Source organism: Podarcis pityusensis (genome assembly GCF_964106645.2).
Source record: "Podarcis pityusensis genome assembly, chromosome: 5".
Lineage (NCBI taxonomy): Eukaryota > Metazoa > Chordata > Lepidosauria > Squamata > Lacertidae > Podarcis > Podarcis pityusensis.
Window position 1 is genome coordinate 43,096,814 of NC_138032.1, and position 17,378 is coordinate 43,114,191.

The 17,378-nt window shown below is 41.5% G+C and overlaps 1 protein-coding gene across 1 annotated transcript in view; it reads left to right on the forward strand.

Annotated features, from left to right (window-relative positions):
* FBXW4 (F-box and WD repeat domain containing 4) overlaps window positions 1-17,378 on the forward strand; it is a 76,759-nt gene that overhangs the window by 49,977 nt on the left and 9,404 nt on the right. The window contains exon 6 of the mRNA XM_081007091.1: window positions 7,454-7,519. Within this exon, the coding sequence (XP_080863217.1) occupies window positions 7,454-7,519 (66 nt within the window). The remainder of the gene's footprint in view (window positions 1-7,453; window positions 7,520-17,378) is intronic.

The window sequence follows — 17,378 nt, forward strand, 5'->3', positions numbered from 1 at the left end:
GGGAAGAGCTGAATGCAATTGATGGGCAAGTTGGTGAAGGATTTGACAGCTTTGGTGGCCGCCCTTGCCAGAGCGTGTCGGTGCGGACTCAAAGGCTGCACCAGTTTGGGTCTATGTGGCTAGCACAGCTCTGGGGTTGAAAGAGGCTCAGGAAAAGTGTCCTTCTCTTTGGTCTCCTCTCTCTGTGCGCTCAGTTCCTCCCCTTGTTTCTTTATGACACTTGGGTTCATTCCTCCCTGACGCCCAGACTCTTTGTCCCAACGAGACCGCCCTCAGCCCCCTTTGTCGTACCCCCCATTTCCCAGCTGCTGGCTCTTGCTAAGTAATAGGTTCTTTGTTTCTTGGTTCGATGATCCTTCATATAGAATAATTTCCAAAATGCGATGATAACATCCAGTTTAAAGGGTGTGGGGATAGGCGGGAGAGAAGAACAGAGATAGAAGCTTGTGTGATGCAGCCAGATTCTGGAGTCCCATATGCAAAGAGCTGTGCAGGACTTGGTGGAAAGTGTTGGGTTAATAGAGTAGAATGGGTAGAATTATGGGATAAAATGGAAAAGAACTGAAACATGGTTAATTTGGATGCAGGTGCAAGAGACAGGGTAGCATATTAAGCCTTAGTTCTAAAACAACTGACAACCTGGAAGTGGTCTTGGTACCTGGAAATAAAGTGTAATACCTGCAGGGCATATGCTATATTTTGGATGCTTTTGGTTGCCTGGGGTTCATCTACAGTACATCAAGGCTGAGAATATATTCAAGTGGCAACTTTAATCTTTATTTTCCTTTTATGGCAAACAATGAACAATTTGCCTGCTTCTGTCGGCCTGGCTTATCCTATAGTTCACTGTATATCTAGGTTCTAGAGCTGTAATAGTTGTATTGGTTCATATGGGGAGAGGCGGCCCTTGAGGTATTGTAGTCTTGAATCGTTTAAGGCTTTATAGGTCAAAACCAGAACTTGAATTCAGCCCAGAAACTAATTGGCAGCCAGTGCAGTCAGGCCAGGACGGGTGTAATATGCTCACGTTTACCACTGGCAAGCCAGGTGTTCCCCATCTTATGTTTGTGCAGCCTGCCTAAGTGTTAAACCTGACATTTGTCTCTATTGAAATTCATTTTGTTAGTTTTGGTGTTATCTGCAGGTGTGTTGAGTATTCACTCAATTCCTTCATCCAAGTCTCTTATAAAGACGTTGGACAACAACGGGCCCAGGACAGAACCCTGTGTTCTTTTGCTACTTTTTTCCAGGATGCCAAGGAAATGTTAGTGAGCATTCTTTGGGTTTGGCCAGCCAGCGAGCTACAAATCCACCCAACAGTTACCTAGTCCAGTCCATATTTTACCAGCTTCTCCACAAAAATACCAGGGGGAATTTTTCAAAAGCCTGACTGAAATTGAGATACACTGCATCCATAGCATTCCCCTGATCCACTAAGCTTGTAATTCTACAAAAGGAAAAGAAAAAGAAATTATATTCGTCTGGCATGACTTGTTTTTGAAAAACCCATGCTGGGTCTTAGTAATCACAGTATCTTTTCCCAAGTGTTCACACACAAACTGTTTAATTGTCTGCTCTAGGACCTTCCCTGGTATTGATGTCAAGCTTACCAGTCAGTAGTTACCTGGGTCTTCCTTCCCCCCCCCCCTTTGAAGACGGGGACAACATTTGCCCGTCTCCAGTCTGTAGGGACCTCACCTGTACTTCAAGAATTCTCAAAGATCATAGACAAAGGCTCTGAAATTGCACCCAAAAGCTCCTTTAGTACCCTTGGATGCAGCTCATCAGGCCATGGAGATTTGAATTCATTTAAAGTAGCTAAAAAGTTGAAAATGTGGATAGCCCCTTTGTGCTCTCAAAAAATAGTAACAAAGCCATAGTTTTAGAATTGAATGTGCATGAAATGGCACCAGTCTCTTTAACCTCAACAACAGAAACATTTCAATTATAAGATTTCCTACAGACCCTTTTCTGCACTAGGTTGGCAGGATACATTAGTGGGTCAGGATCTGTTTAGCTAGAGGAAAGTGGTGCAAAGCTAAGGAGCAATGTGGAAGTCAACTGCTGAGAAATTTCTAATCCCTACCACAGACTGGCTTGGAGGCTGTACCAGCAGAGTGGCAGGGATTAGTGCTGGTGATCTCCACCCACTTCTCCTTTCTTGTTGGCATACCTTGATGCTAATTTAGACCTGTGCAGTCTCTGGAGGGATGCTACATACTTCTTCTGAAAGATCTGTATGCCTGTATAGACAGAGCAAGGGGGAGAGGGAGCAAAAACCTTTAAAACCCAATTGCCCACTTCAGTGGTTTCCAAGCTGCTATTATGTTTCTGATCACAGTAATTGGCGTTACTATTTACTAATGGCTTATGGTAAAGGGGGGAAAGAGACAAAAACCCAGCACCTCAGTTTGTAGTTCTGGGCTGCTGAAGATTGCTTGCCGACTTTGAAATGTGTGTCAGTTGATATGATGCTCTATCCTTAATTTTTTTTATTTTAAAATATTTATATTTCACGTTTCCATATTAAGAGCTTTTCAGTGTTCTGACATCTCACCTTTGATAGCCTGTGAGGAGTGGAGCAGATTCTTATCATGGGCATCAGGTCAGCAGCTTGGACCTTCAGTTAGACCTCAAGGGAACCTGCTAGCTGGTTGATAGAAATCAATCACTTCTGGCTTTTAACCCTCCATCAACAGTGGGGCCAAGCACAATAACACTTTTTTTGTATTCCTGGTGAGCAATTAATTGCCATGTGATATTTTAGGGCTCTCCTCAGTTTAGTTAAAAACCTATGGTTTTACTCTTATGGTTGGTGGTTACAAATTTATCTCTGTTGGAATGACAGAGAAAATGAAGAACTATGCTTGTAAGGCGATGGGGTGAAAGCAGCCTTGTCAGATGCTCTTGATTCATTAGTTACTTGTCATGTCAACAGGTACTTACCTCAGAAGCTATTCTGTCCATTTTGTGTGAGAAAAACGCATATAGAGTGGGGAAAATTGAATGATAGTTATCAAATTTTACTCAGGGTAGACCTCTTGAAATCAATGGATATAACATAGACATGTTCATGAATTTCAATGCGTCTATTCTGAGTAAAATATAGTTGAATACCACCCATTATTTTGACTATTTTCATATTGGGTGAATCATTCACTTTCCTTAACATTACCACAAATGACATTGGGGATCAATAGCATTCCACATGTTTACAAAAACCTTGTACAAACCTGATTTTTTAAAAGCATTTTTCTGCAGCTGAAACATTCCTTCTGACCCACCAAAACAGGTTTTTTTTTTAATCAAACTATCATTTCGTACAAAGTTTACTGGTTGCTTTTGGGGTCACTGAGCCCCCAGATGGATCTGCATATGTTTACAAGCACCTAGGACTCTTACTTTGACAGGTGGCAGACTTAATGACAGCTCTCAGTCAAGGACCTTGAGATGGCCACTTTCCTCTATTCACAAAAAGTTATGTGCGAAATGTGCTGTTAAGGGTTGCCCTCAACACTTCCAGACCAATATGTCACTGGCCTTCTTCAAAAGTCAATTAAGGCCTGGGATTTGATGATCAGCTTCAATGCGGAGCAAACATTGTGAGAGACAGGCTTCCCCCATGCAAAAACTTTGGGATGTTTACCAACACTCTCCCACAATGCTTTGTGCCATGTGAAAACATTAGAATTGACGAACAAGTGGTGCCATTCCAAGGAGGACATCCAATGAAGCAGTATATGCCATCTAAGCCAGCGAAGGATGACATCAAGTCCATAAACTTTATTCTGTTTATGATATATATGTGTGGAAAGAACGGTTTCTCAGCAGCATAAAACCTAGACAGACAGTGTCAGGGAAACCAATATCACATTTATAGGGTTCTAGGCTGTTCTGTGCCACAGTCCAGGGAATTAGCTAAGAAAAAACTAACTCTGGTTGGCACATGGAAGGAAGGAAGGAAGGAAGGAAGGAAGGAAGGAAGGAAGGAAGCCAACCAACCAGAGATTCCTTGAATTCTTTGCCCACAAACCCTGAAGCGTCAACAGCAACAGTTGGTTTTCTAGAAGATCTAACACCTGTAAGCTAGATGCCATGGAAAGGAAAAACAGTGATTCTCTTTTCTTCAAAGCATGGTTCAGCAGTCTCAGGGCCCTCTCAACTGGTGTTTCGTTGGTTTTTTTGCGAAGTGTATTCTGCAGTATGTCATAGTGTTAGACCATGCTCATTATTTATTGTTCTGCAGAATTTCCTTGATGTTGCCACATTAATTGCCTTCTAAAGGGCGCTCTTACACTATAGTGCAACAGAAGAAAAGCAGGGTGGAGTGGGAAACAGAACAGCAACAAAAGAACCAGGACACGTTCGGTCTGAAAAGTTGCAGGATTTCAGCAAGAAGCTATGGGACTTGGGGTGAGACTGGGGAGTTGCTGCTTTTGTGTTCGTTTGTGTGTGATTACTGTGAATATGTTTATGAAACCGCTCCAGGAGACAATCTTCTTATCCGGATGTCCAACTGAAAAGGGCAGTTGGACACTTACTACACCACAAAAATGGGGGATGAAGCAGCCATTATGACTGCAGTTGCCCTGATACCTTTAGCTTTGTACTTCATTCAACCTGCATAAGGAGCTCTAAGAGCTTTTCATGTAATAATTCTGACTGTGTGCTGCAGTAATCTTCCTACATAGGCAACATAGAATCATAGAATCATAGAATCATAGAGTTGGAAGAGACCACAAGGGCCATCGAGTCCAACCCCCTGCCAAGCAGGAAACACCATCAGAGCACTCCTGACATATGGTTGTCAAGCCTCTGCTTAAAGACCTCCAAAGAAGGAGACTCCACCACACTCCTTGGCAGCAAATTCCACTGTCGAACAGCTCTTACTGTCAGGAAGTTCTTCCTAATGTTTAGGTGGAATCTTCTTTCTTGTAGTTTGGATCCATTGCTCCGTGTCCGCTTCTCTGGAGCAGCAGAAAACAACCTTTCTCCCTCCTCTATGTGACATCCTTTTATATATTTGAACATGGCTATCATATCACCCCTTAACCTCCTCTTCTCCAGGCTAAACATGCCCAGCTCCCTTAGCCGTTCCTCATAAGGCATCGTTTCCAGGCCTTTGACCATTTTGGTTGCCCTCCTCTGGACACGTTCCAGTTTGTCAGTGTCCTTCTTGAACTGGGGTGCCCAGAACTGGACACAGTACTCCAGGTGAGGTCTGACCAGAGCAGAATACAGTGGCACTATTACTTCCCTTGATCTAGATGCTATACTCCTATTGATGCAGCCCAGAATTGCATTGGCTTTTTTAGCTGCCGCGTCACACTGTTGGCTCATGTCAAGTTTGTGGTCAACCAAGACTCCTAGATCCTTTTCACATGTACTGCTCTGAAGCCAGGTGTCCCCCATCTTGTATTTGTGCCTCTCATTTTTTTTGCCCAAGTGCAATACTTTACATTTCTCCCTGTTAAAATTCATCTTGTTTGTTTTGGCCCAGTTCTCTAATCTGTCAAGGTCGTTTTGAAGTGTGATCCTGTCCTCTGGGGTGTTAGCCACCCCTCCCAGTTTGGTGTCATCTGCAAATTTGATCAGGATGCCCTTGAGTCCATCATCCAAGTCGTTGATAAAGATGTTGAATAAGACCGGGCCCAAGACAGAACCCTGTGGCACCCCACTAGTCACTCTTCTCCAGGATGAAGAGGAACCATTGATGAGCACCCTTTGGGTTCGGTCAGTCAGCCAGTTACAAATCCACTGAGTGGTAGCATAGTCAAGACCGCATTTTACTAGCTTCTTTACAAGAATATCATGGGGCACCTTGTCAAATGCCTTGCTGAAATCAAGGTAGGCTACATCCACTGCGTTCCCTTAATCTACCAGGCTTGTAATTCTGTCAAAAAACGAGATCAGGTTAGTCTGACATGACTTATTTTTCAGAAATCCATGCTGACTATTGGTGATCACAGCATTCCTTTCTAGGTGCTCACAGACAGTTTGCTTAATGATCTGCTCCAGAATCTTCCCTGGTATTGATGTCAGACTGACTGGGCGGTAATTATTTGGGTCCTCTCTTTTCTCCTTTTTGAAAATAGGGACAACATTTGCCCTCCTCCAGTCTGCCGGGACTTCGCCTGTTCTCCAGGAATTCTCAAAGATGACTGCCAGTGGTTCTGAGATCACATCTGCCAGTTCTTTTAATACTCTTGGATGCAGTTCATCTGGCCCTGGAGACTTGAATACATCTAAACTAGCCAAGTATTCTTGTACTATCTCCTTAGTTATTCTGGGCTGTGTTTCCTTTGCTGAATCATTTGCTCCAAATTCTTCAGGTCGGGCATTGTTTTCTTTATCGGAGAAGACTGAGGCAAAGAAGGCATTGAGGAGTTCAGCCCTTTCTGTGTCCCCTGTTTGCATTTCACCATCTTCTCCTCTGAGTGACCCCACTGTTTCTTTGTTCTTCCTTTTGCTACGAACATACCCATAAAAGCCTTTTTTGTTGCTTTTAACCTCTCTAGCAAGCCTGAGTTCATGGATCAGCACTAACAGTGCTGCAAATTGGAGAAAGGTATTACATTGGTTCACACGATGTGCTCAGCCAAACATTGGCTTAGCAAGACCGCACAGAGTTGTGGGCTCTTAAGAGGCGGTTGCAGCCCCTTTGTTCCTCCCTGGTCCTGATTGTCGCTGAGTTGCTCTAAGCAGGTATTCAAAGCTTTGGCTTAGCATGTTGTCTGAACTGGAGCTTGTGGTTATGCTCTTTCCTCACTAACCATCAGTTGTAGCCAATGTTTGCTCTTGATTTCACCTCGTAGTTAGTGAGGAGAGAATTGAACCACAAGTCCTTGTTTGGATGATACTCAGCGAGGCAGCAAAAAGGACAGGAGGAACCTAGTGACTGAGTGCAACTCTCTGGGAGTCCACATGTTTGTGCAGTCTTGCAAAGCAAAGGTTTGGCTTAGCACATCATGTGAGCCAGTTCATTATGTATGTAGGTGTAGGATGGCTTGTCTTGAAATAGATTTTGCAGAAAAATGCTCCTCCCTTCCTTCATTTAAAGAAAATGGCTTAGGGAGCTGGGAATCATCTGTTTATGCTGGCATTGTCATGATGGTAGGCATTTAGTTTTTCTGGTCATATTACTATCTTGAGACTATAAACCTCAATAATGTTTACAGTTGCACTAGAGCTCGTGTTAAAAGAACACCTTTCCATGTTTCCTAGTCCAATGCCTTGACTTGAACCGCAGCCCCATTGCAGACTCTATTCCAGCTTGTGCACTTTGCTTTTTACTGCTGTGGTTTCAGGGCATGGAAGTTAATGCATTACATCTCTCAAATGTTTCGGCATCTGGCCTCTGTGTATTTCATCTGCTTGTGGTCACACAAGTATTTAGTAATGGTACAAAGAGGATGGCTAATAATGTTTTGTTTTTTTCTTTCTTAATTGACAGTTCATTTGTGACTGGAACAGCTTGCTGTGGACATACCTCACCTTTGAGAATCTGGGACTTGGGGAGGTAAGACTCTCTTACAGTTGTGGCAGTGAATAGAAAAATCTGCCTGTGGGATGAATACTTGTGGAAACTTTCTAAGACCTGACCGTAGTTGAAAATTAATGTGTACCATTAACTCAGAAGTAGCCAAGACTTGAAGTCATCTGGTTCAGCTTAGTCATTGATCTCTGCATTAGAGATGTTTGTATACTTTCTTCTTTGCATGCACACACCAATGAATATATTTTCATACTTTGTCTTTGCAAATTCTTCTATTGAACAGTTTTTTTTAAAAAAAAAAAGTAATTTGGGCTTGTTTCCAAATTTTGATTCTCATCTGTCTTCTAGTGACTTATACCCGTTTCTTTTTGTGTTTTATTGACAAGGTAGGACAATTGACTTTAGCCTTGCATTTTCCTTCTTGCTAGAGATTAGATTATCTATTCCTGGATTCATTTTTTAAATTGGTAATCATTTAGCCTTTGAAACCAGTGAGAATTCCAGAACTCCACCACTCATTTACACCAATAAAATTCAAACGTAATATAAGGCCAAGGCAAATAAAAAAAGGATTTCACCTGGCACTGCAAACATATATGGCACTGGAATTGATGAAAGCCACAAGTGAAAAGGCCCTATCTCTGGTCAACAGCATCTTACTTATTTCAGGTGGGAGAATGTGAATCAGGACCTCAGAGACCGATGTTTATGTCCAGACAGGTCCAGATAGATACCCTGGTCTCAAGCCAGTTAGGTTAAAACCAGCACTTCGAATTGTGTTTGGAAAAGGACTGGTAGACTATGCTTATGATAATATTTTATTCTCTTGCTAATTATGCTCTTTGAAGCATGCATTTTATATCTGACTTCCTTTAGTAATATTTTCTTTTGAAATGTTTAAGATTTTGTTGTTGTTATTTTTGCTGCACTGAATGTGCATTCTGTAGTTCAACCCCCTTTGTAATGTTTTGTGTTGAAATCTTTAAGATAATATTTTAGTTTCCTGTTAACCTTGTTGCTTTGGACTTTCTTCTGTAATGTTTTATTCTGGATTGTTTTATTTGATGTTTTAATGTAGGTTGTAAAAGGCTTTGAGATTTTTTTCTTTCAAATATAAAGCAGTATATAAATGAAATGAATAATAATAATAATAGACCGCACAGCTCTTTAAAAACTGACATGGTATGTTCTGTATATTGGGCCCCAGTATGTTCTGTATATTGGGCCCCTTCCACATTCAGGTCACAATTTATAAGATACAAAGTACAGAATGTATAGACAGTGTTAGATGGACCTGGGAGGATCTGGCGCAAACAACTCACTCTATAAGTTTGGGCATGGTGTTGTCTCTTTGCCTCATTTCACCATCTGTAAATTTGTGTCCTGCCTTGCTAGATTTAACCCTTTTTGCAATTCTTCCAGTCTGTCAGAGCAGTGCTGATAATAAGATTTGTTGTTATGTTGTTCAATAAAATAGCAATGTGGGTTTGCTGATTAACAGTCTCTGTGCTTGGTGAATTACGTGTAATGTGGTTCCTCTGCTTAGACTACAGGAAGAATGAGGGCTTCTTTGGCTTTTTCTGTCCCCATCCTCCTTGCCCATGAACTTCTCCTGGCTTACCTCAAATAGAAGCAGCACCGAGGAGCAAGTGAGGAGTGGCTGTGTCACCTTTTCTGCCTTTCCAAAGGAAGCCTCTAGAGATAATAAAGCTATGTAGAAAATAGGATTAAGGTAATGAACAGGCAGGATGGAGTTTGATCTTTCAATAAGGCAAAAGCCTGACTGACAGGCAGAGCTAAAGCCTGGAACCATCCAACCAATGGGAAACTACCTACTGTGGCTGCTGAGTGTCACGGATTCCTCCCTTTTCATTTGTTTTTAGTGGAATGCACTGTGCCACTGGGCTGCCCATCTCAGGCCGCACATGGAGGGAGGAGCAAAAGTCTACACAATTTGGGTCTCTCACATATACAGGTTAATCGGAAGTCTATAGTTGGTGGGGCAACTTCTCACGAGACGTGGTAGTTGGTGAAATTTTGGCAATTATGGAGGAGAAGGAGCAGCAGTGTTTCTCCCTACTGGTATTTTAATTTTTGTTCTATTACTGCATTGCTTTTTCCAGCCAAGGGTTATTTTTTGTGAGTTTGTGTTCTCTTCTGGACCCACCAATGTAGCTAGCCCTCACACTGTCCAAAGGAGTCACTGCTGAATACCTGCAAGTCCATAAATACTTCTGTAACTTAGGCCCCCGAAACAGACTTTGGACATGCCTGGCTTACTTGCACTCTAGAATGCTATATGTAGTAAGCAAACAATTGATAGATTCCCCCTCCCAGCTCATTTTGTATAGCTTAAGCGTTTGAATATTTTCTTTATTATTATTTGTAGCCCTCCTGCTTCTGGCTCATTCGCCACCTCAATACTGGACCCCCTCCCCCCTCCCTTCTTTCCTCCCTCCCTCTCCAAACAGCCTTGTGCTTCTTCACAATTTTAATCTTTCAAGTGTCATGTTTTCTCTTTCCTTCCTCTGCTGCTCCTATCAATATTCTGTAACCTTCTTGCCCATTCAGCTGCACATCTCTTTGTCATATACCTCTCCCTATATCTTTTCCCCACTCTTGCTGACAAGTCCCTTGTACCTCCTTTTCTCTGCTTTGGCACTTCTAGGTAGATAAACATATGTCTGTGCAGTAGTAGATTCTCTATTTCGTATTTAAGTCTCTCTCCTTTGCCCTCACGGGGCCACAGGACACTGTTGGGTTGCTGATCATTGTGATCCAGCTGCAGAGCTTTACTAAAGATCCCAGAACTGAGACCAAGGAAGCAAGCACATTCCAGCCTGACCCCTCTCTTTCCCCTCTAATCTAATGTTGGCTTGGCTGTGGCCAAATGGACTCTGCTACCTTAGTAGTTGTTTCTTTCCAAAGCCCTTTTGCTGCTCATCTTTTAGCTGAACTATGGTGGTCCATTTGGGTGTTGTTTTCTCAGAAAGATGTTTGGGTGCCTCTCTTTCTGGTGCATTGGCTCAAGAAGTTGGAACATGCCACAGAATTACACCAGAGGTGTGGTTTCTGTTTGTGACTTTACTTGGTTGGTGATGGGATGACCTTTGCTTTTTTTCCTGACCCTGTGTTTCTAACACTTTGGATGTGTGAAAAGCTATGCCATGCTGCTTGGACACCAAACATAGCACAGAATCTTAGTGGAGCTTGGAGGGCTCCCACCCTCAGGGGGATGGGAAACAGATGCTGCTTCTGAATGTTTCTATTTACCCATGCAGCTCACCACTTTTGGGACTATGCTGCAGTGGCAGTACTCTGGACTATGTGTTCAGATCCATATTTCTGCCCCCACCTCTGCCACTGACATCTGTGTAAGATGTTTGCCATTGTCACTTGTTCTGGGTCCACTTTCTCTTATCTGCTCTACAGGAAAGGAAAATAGGGATATTGCCCAGAAAAATCTGGGTCATATGCTTAGATAGCTGTTTGTTTGGCCTAGGTAAAACCAGCAGCTTGCTATAAATATCCAGTATTGCAACAGAACTGTTCTAAACTTTCGTATTGTGGCCTCAGTACTATAAATGTCCTGGTTACTGTCCCCAAGGAGGGAAATATGTGTCAGGTACACAAAATGCATTCAGGTGGAAAGTAAATAAAGAAGATTGGTATTTTTCAAAAGATGTGGCTCAAGGAGAGGCCTGCATGGTGATTGGTGGCCAATAGGGAACTGGGAAACAAAGCTTGCATGTGCCTTAAAACTGTTGGACAAACTTCGGGTACTTTCTCCTTCTAGTGTTATTTAAAACAGTAAATAACACTTTTGATGCTATTCACAGTTGGTTCCTGAATCCCCCTGTCACTGGATATAATAATGCACACAAACAAACAATAATCTGACAAAGTCATGAATGGCAGTATTGATGACAATGCACCCTCTGCAATATGTCTTTAAGCAGAAGGTGGAGGTGAAAAGAAGGGCATGGATAATGAGTGTGTGAACGTGTGTGTATATGCATGTGCATACACCTTGCATACACCTGCTTTTCTTCTTCGAGTGAATAACTGAACTGGCTACTGTTGAGTCCTGGGCTGGATGGACCATTCACCTGATCCAATGAGACTTTTCTTGTGCTCTAACATGCACCTTGATCCCACAGCTCTGCAGAGACCCTGTGAACACTGGTCATAATTAGCTGTACTATTTCCAAACATTCTTCCCTCTTCTGAATAATCTTTTTCTTAAAAGTACTTGTGACAGCTTTTTTTTTTAAAGGAACCCTCTAATTTTTCCTCTTCAGTTCTCGATCTTTTTAACTCTTTGAAATTGGCTTCATGCCATCTCTGACACCAAACTGACACCTTTGCCTTTCCCCACTTCTTATCCCTTTATAGCAACAGATGTTGAAATTTTGTATCCCTTTTATCTGCCCCTCTTTAACCTCTTCCTGTAATTAGGTTCCCCTTGTTAGCAGTACAAAGTGGGTTGGTCCGCTACCTAGCCTGCCTTTGAGCTATTGTGTCTGAGCACATGTGGTTTTGGGTTATTTGGAAAAGTCCCTTCCCCCTTGGGTAATAGTGGTGGGCGGATGGACAAAGATTGTGGCTTTTTTCTTCTTCTTCTTCTTCTTCATTTATCTTTGCCAAGGAAGAAGAAGAAAGGGAGGAGGGGTAGGGGGCACATGTGAAGCCAAAGCCACAGACCTTCACTTCTCATCCAGTTGGGTTTTCTGTTCCTTTCCTCTCTGGTGCCTTTTTTCTTACCCCTTCGAGTGCTTAGGTGGGGCCCTTTTGATGTCCTTTTGGGTACAGTTTAAAAGTGTGTGTGAGAGAAAGAGTGATCAGTGTTTGTTGTTTCTTTCCCCACTTCTTCTTGTCAGTAAAATAATATGCATAACATTTCATTAAATTCCTGAGATGCTTAACATAATGAATATACTTCACAACTCTGCTGTAAATTACATTGTTTAACAATTCTCTCCTGTACTTTCAGTCTCCTTCATTCCAGATTAATTGGATTAATTTGATTAACATTCACAATAATACCTACTGCTTCATTCATAATAGGGATTTTAAAATAAGTGACTTGAGATTTGAAATGCTAATCAAAGATATTACTGTAAAGTGAAAGAGGAGAGCCCTGTGTAAATGCCACGCTAAGCATCACACATTCTGACATATGCGAATTTGTTGGATTGGTGCTGTTCAATTTATATTTCACCTAATACTGTATACAAATTAATTGCACATTACACTTATTCCAGTGAAAGATGAATAAACTCAATTTCACAACAAAGTTATCCTGTTGCCTGCCTCTTCTGACCCATTACATTTGTTTGTTTAATCATATATAAGCTATATCCCTCATTCTTATTATCCAGGCTACTGTTGAAGGGAGTGTGTATCTGGCTTTTTCTCACATTTTTTCACCCATAACACTGACTTTTCAAACTTTGTGTAGTCTTTTAGGGATCTTTGTTGCACCAACAAATGGTTTAGTATCTGCCTCACTTGAAGATTCTGGAGGAAATGTATCTGTGCTTGACCTATATCCTGTTTAATTTGATAGTATGATTTAATTATGCCTTCTTTCAATATTTTCTGAGCAAAATCACTCCAAACATATCCCAAAGCTACATATTATTCAAATATCTTTGTTTAAGAAACCTTCCAGGTGAGATTTAGAGTGACTTTTCATATATGAATTCAAGCTTATTCAGCTTTTTATTTGCAAATACCATAGAAACATGGCCTCTAATCAAAATGGAAAGCATAAGTTGTATTGCTTTCCTTTCATTGAAATCCAGTAAAGATATCTGCAAAGAAGTGCATTCTAAGATGAATTTCTCTTTTGGGGCTTGAATAGGATCCTGCAAAAGTTTAAGGCCAGTTTTTATACAACATATTGCATCCATAAAATGAAGACCTTTTCCACAATTTTATTGAGCAGGGATTGAAAACATAAGACCCTCCTGATATTGTTGGACTCTAAATGCCATCAGCATGGTCAGTAGTTTAGGGAAGATGAAAGCTGTAGTACAACAACATCTGCATAGTTCCATGTTCCCCATTCCTACTGTTGATTCAGAACATACCAAGTTACCTGTAGTTGTTCAGTGAGATCAATATATATTCATGCTGATATGGAATGGTAAGGATGTGGAGGAGATCAGCCTGCCTGTGATTCCCCAATTAAGATAAATCACAGAGACCTTTATTAAAGAATATTGGGAATACTCCAGGACCTACCACTGCTTCTTGAGAAACAGTTTGGAGGTGTTGCCAGGAGGGTCTCCTACGATATTCTGGTCATAATGAAGTTTTCCTTCCTCCCTCTTATAGAAATGTCAGACTTTGCTATGCTGATCCATGTCACTGTAGTTTCCAAGCTGGATAGCTGTAGCGCAGTCTACATGGAGCTTCCCTTGTAGATGACATAGCTTCCCTGCCTAGTGACATCAGGCAGGCACCTTATCAGTGCCTGCGAAAAATATTTCTTTTCAGGCAAGCCTATCCAGACTTGTGGAATGCTGGCATGTGTTTATTCTGGCTTTGAGCTTATACTTAAAAAAAAAAAATGTTTCAAATAGCAGCTTTTAACTCTTATTATTGATAATTTTGTTGTTTTGTTCTTCTTGTAAACTGCTTTAAGGTTTTCTTGCAATCAAGTGGTATATAAAACTTATGAAATATAACCAAATAAATAAGCTTCAACTAGTCAGAGCAGGCCTTTTATAGTGACTTCTCCAAAACTGAGGTCCAGCACCGAGGGCCTTCTGGCGGTTCCCTCACTGCGAGAAGCCAAGTTACAGGGAACCAGGCAGAGGGCCTTCTCGGTAGTGGCACCCACCCTGTGGAATGCCCTCCTATCAGATGTCAAAGAGATAAACAACTACCAGACTTTTAGAAGACATCTGAAGGCAGTCCTATTTAGGGAAGCTTTTAATATTTGATGCATTACAGTATTTTAATATTTTTTTGGAAGCCGCCCAGAGTGGCTGGGGAAGCCCAGCCAGATGGGTGGGGTATAAATAATAAATTATTATTATTATTATTATTATTATTAAATTATGGAACCTCCTCCAGAAGATGTGAGGAAAGCTACCTTCTTGCTGTCTCTTCAAAAGGGGTGTAAGACATACACTTTTTTCAAAGCTTTGGACTGACTTATTTTCTGTTGTTTTCAATATTAACGCTCCTGGCTAAAGAATCTTGATCAGAATTTAGATATTCACTTTTGGAAGCAGAGTCTCTTTCAAAAATCACAATATAAAAATTAGCCTTTTTGTCTCTGTGCTGACATGTAACCAGAATGCACTTTCACCCTCTGAAGCTTAATATATTTTACTGCTAAGAGGGGCAGCATATGGGTTTATCAGATTGATACCCAAGTCAAGAGGAGTTGAACAAGTAAGACTTTTCTCCAGGTATATCTCCAGGGGCTTGTCCGACCTTAGCGTTGGGTACACTTTGTAGAGGTTAATACACTTTGTAGAGCTTTAGTGTCTGTGTTTTGCATTTGGGGGGGGGGGATTGTATAAATACGCCTTATGGATAGAGTCAAACTCTAATAATTAGAAATAAATTTAAAAAATTAAAAATTGTCCAGTAGCACCTTAGAGACCAACTAAGTTTGTTCTGGGTATAAGCTTTCGTGTGCATGAAAATCTTGGTCAAAGATTCTACCTTATAACTCTCGCGGTGTCTTGCCTTTTAGTGCAAGTTATAGCTCAGTCCCAGCCACCTTTATTTAGAAGTAAGTTGGATGGACTTTCTGTGAAGCTTATTTAAAAGTCAATGTGCATAGGACCATGGTTACAATCAGTTCTAGGTAGACTTGAACTTTCTTAGTTCTTAACCCTCTTTTGCTGCATTTGAAGTTCTTATACAGTTAAAGCAACAGCATCTACCCTTCAATCTACCTTGGACTCCTGACTTCTGTTCTGACCCTTTGTGTGCTCAAACAGCATCTTGCAATATCTGTAACAAAATCCTCCAGAAGATTTCGGTCTTTGATCAGTTTCATGCTCATGAGTCATAAGACAATCTTTATTTTCCTCTAGGTGGCAAGAGAATCAACAGAAGCTATAAAAAATAAGAGCACCTACATGTGGGATGGACACACACACAGAGCACTCCCCCCCCCCAACCCTTTGGGCTGGCTCATTTAAACAGATGGCTTTGTTTTGATTTGGAATCTCCATTTTTCTTTTTCTTTTTCCTTTTTTTTTTGTCTGACGGCCGAAGGAGACCTCCAGAGTGCTGTCTGTTCAAAAAGAAGCTATACAGTGGCTTATTCCCACACAACTCCCCGCCGGTTTTCCTTACTGCCCCCCCAATTTGAGTGAATTCCCCCCATCTTTGAGACATTCTTCACATTCTTTGCAGAGAAAAGGGGTTAAACGTCTGAATTTGGGGGTCACCATGTTATACAAATTGCAATCTAATCGTTTTTACAAGAACACACGTGTGCTAAGAAAAAGAACCCTGAACAAGAAAGACAAGGAGACAGACAGCTTGCTTTGTCCTTTCTCCCCTGAATGTTTCTTGCCATTGTCATATTGCCGTGTCTCTCTCCCTTCTTTGCCTCTGGGAGGGAGAGAGTTGGTTTGATAGTTAAATTGGCCCGTAAAGCAGAAGGGCTTGGTGCCATTTCTGTTTGTTTTCCCAAATAAAAGCCCCAGAGGGGTCTCTTTTGCACCGTTGTGGCTTTATTTGAGAAAACTGGCTTTTTCCCATAGCTAGCATGTCAGTTTATCCTCTGAACTTAACCTTACGACAACCCGGACAACAAAAAACTTCCAGGGTCTCAGAGCCAGGAAAGGTAAAGAAATTGTATCTCTTTATTGGAACCTTTAAAGTGTGTGTGGGCTAATTCAGAGTCACCAGAAGAAAAGAGGGCAAAGCTTTTTTTTTCAGCCTCGCTACCACCGCTATCATTGCCACCCCTGCTGTAGCGAAAGGCTTGCGTGCCTCCAGCTGGCACAGGGAGCATTATAAGCAATGTGCTGTCCAGCGTTAACTTTTTAAAAAGTAGCCTTGTCCCAAGAATCCTGTTATGGCTACACCTCCAAGTTCTTTTCACTCGGGTTCATTTGTAAATGGTCCAGGAACACTTGTTGATTCTTTATTAATAAACTTTTAGCTGTGAGTTCATAAAAGCCATAGACCACCTCCTGATTCTTCTATGCTTCTCACCATGTATGCTTTCCGTCCCTATATTATTAGCGAATCATAGGCATAAGCAACAGTGTGACTTTAAAAAAACAAATTGGAATGTATCAAAATGGAGAACTAAGGCTGGGGGGGGGCAGTGGCAGGAATAAGCATTTGTGTAGTTTTCTGGGACTCACAGGTTTTTGTTAGTATTTAGAGAATCCTAGCTTCGTTTTAATTAATAATTTTGGGCAACACCATCTTGGAATTACCTTTGCGAATTCAGTTCTGGTTAAAATTAAGCACCCAGTCATTTCTTACTGGTACCACAATTCTATATTGGCTCTGGAACATTCCAGTTTCTGACTTTTGTTGGCATGCTGTTTGCAGTTGATTGAAATAAAGCATTTGGCTATTGAGACCCAAACAACATCTGCGAACAATGCCCAAACATAACTGCATGAAACTTTCCATCAAATTTTGGCAACGTCATTAAGCCTGCCTTGGGCATGTTTTTTTCTACCAGTGTAGATGATCGTGCATGGATGATATACCGGGTTAAGATCATGCACAAGTTTGCTTTAATCAGTAGGTGGGGAGCCCCCGGCTTGCAAGCTTTATTAGGCCTGCCAGGCCTCTGAATTTGGCCTGTGAGGCCATTTTGGACAAATCATGCCCATCTGTTAGTCACCTGAAGTCATATGACATCAGGTGTGGAGATTGTTGT